At 62.8% G+C, this 1,552-nt stretch overlaps 2 protein-coding genes across 2 annotated transcripts in view; one reads left to right on the forward strand and one right to left on the reverse strand.

Annotated features, from left to right (window-relative positions):
* The window catches only part of CCDC92 (coiled-coil domain containing 92), a 12,462-nt gene extending 12,095 nt beyond the window's left edge, over positions 1 to 367 (forward strand). The window contains 1 exon segment of the mRNA XM_006172290.2: positions 143 to 367. Coding sequence (XP_006172352.1) covers positions 143 to 367 — 225 coding nt within the window.
* A 322-nt stretch (positions 368 to 689) lies between these two features.
* DNAH10 (dynein axonemal heavy chain 10) overlaps positions 690 to 1,552 on the reverse strand; it is a 126,154-nt gene continuing 125,291 nt past the window's right edge. The window contains exon 79 of the mRNA XM_006149228.2: positions 690 to 1,366. Within this exon, the coding sequence (XP_006149290.1) occupies positions 1,220 to 1,366 (147 nt within the window). The 3' untranslated portion in view covers positions 690 to 1,219. The remainder of the gene's footprint in view (positions 1,367 to 1,552) is intronic.

The raw sequence follows: 1,552 nt of genomic DNA on the forward strand, positions 1-1,552 counted from the left end.
GGTGCCCAGAGCAGGGGACGCAGCGGCTTCCTGGCCTGCTGGCTCTGAGTCTGCCTGGAGCCCACGCAGGCCCTACAGGCCGGGGTGGGTGCTCATGGGGAGTTAAGTACCAAGTTCCAGCTTCCTGGTGCCTGGGGCCCAGAGAGCTCCAGAGGGCCAGTGCTGGGTGTCACCCCGGGACGGGGTGCTCTACGACCCCACCCGGCTGCCTTTGGAGCAGGCTGCCCAAACAGACCGCAGACACCCTGGAGACCGCAGCAGGTTCTCGCCTGGCCCAGGCCCCCGCTCTCCGCTCCCAGGAGTCCCCTCTGCCGAGGACAAGGACAGCAGCCCCTCTCCAGAGGCTCTCCAGCGTTTACTTTTTTGACACACAGAATGCTTGAAAAAGTAGTTTGAAAACAAAACCCTTCTGGCTAGTTCGTACGGAAAAATGAAAATGGCTGACTTCCAATGCAAGGGAAGTCCCCTGGTGAGCAGGCGCCTCCTCTTCCACCCTGCACGGCCCGCTCACTCGGGCTCGGGTGTCCTCCCACGGCTAGTCTGAGTTCAGGGTGAGGCACACCCCTTGTAGCACCCAGTGAGAAACGTGCCTCGTCGTGAAGAGGTCAGCTTCGAAGACCAAGCCGACCCCCATGGCGTTTCTCCTCATGGAGGTGGTGTAGACGGGAGTCCGGAAGGTGTTCGGTGCCCAGAGCAGGGGACGCAGCGGCTTCCTGGCCTGCTGGCTCTGAGTCTGCCTGGAGCCCACGCAGGCCCTACAGGCCGGGGTGGGTGCTCATGGGGAGTTAAGTACCAAGTTCCAGCTTCCTGGTGCCTGGGGCCCAGAGAGCTCCAGAGGGCCAGTGCTGGGTGTCACCCCGGGACGGGGTGCTCTACGACCCCACCCGGCTGCCTTTGGAGCAGGCTGCCCAAACAGACCGCAGACACCCTGGAGACCGCAGCAGGTTCTCGCCTGGCCCAGGCCCCCCGCTCTCCGCTCCCAGGAGTCCCCTCTGCCGAGGACAAGGACAGCAGCCCCTCTCCAGAGGCTCTCTAGCGTTTACTTTTTGAACACACAGAATGCTTGAAAAAGTAGTTTGAAAACAAAACCCTTCTGGCTAGTTCGTACGGAAAAATGAAAATGGCCGACTTCCAATGCAAGGGAAGTCCCCTGGTGAGCAGGCGCCTCCTCTTCCACCCTGCACGGCCCGCTCACTCGGGCTCGGGTGTCCTCCCACGGCTAGTCTGAGTTCAGGGTGAGGCACACCCCTTGTAGCACCCAGTGAGAAACGTGCCTCGTCGTGAAGAGGTCAGCTTCGAAGACCAAGCCGACCCCCATGGCGTTTCTCCTCATGGAGGTGGTGTAGACGGGAGTCCGGAAGGTGTTCTGCAAGGGAAGGCAGGTGAGAGCCCTGGGTGGGCGCGGCCCCGACTGGAGAGGCGGCAGGTGCGGTCTGCGGCTGCAGTGCGGTGGGCACTCGGGTGTGGCTGTGTGCGGGGCTGTGCGGCCGGCCCGCCCACCTAAGGGCGACCGCTTCATGCAGGCACACCAGTTAAAGTGGATTCCGCCACC

This window comes from Tupaia chinensis, unplaced genomic scaffold (assembly GCF_000334495.1).
Source record: "Tupaia chinensis unplaced genomic scaffold, TupChi_1.0 Scaffold000258_1, whole genome shotgun sequence".
NCBI classification, from domain to species: Eukaryota; Metazoa; Chordata; class Mammalia; order Scandentia; family Tupaiidae; genus Tupaia; species Tupaia belangeri.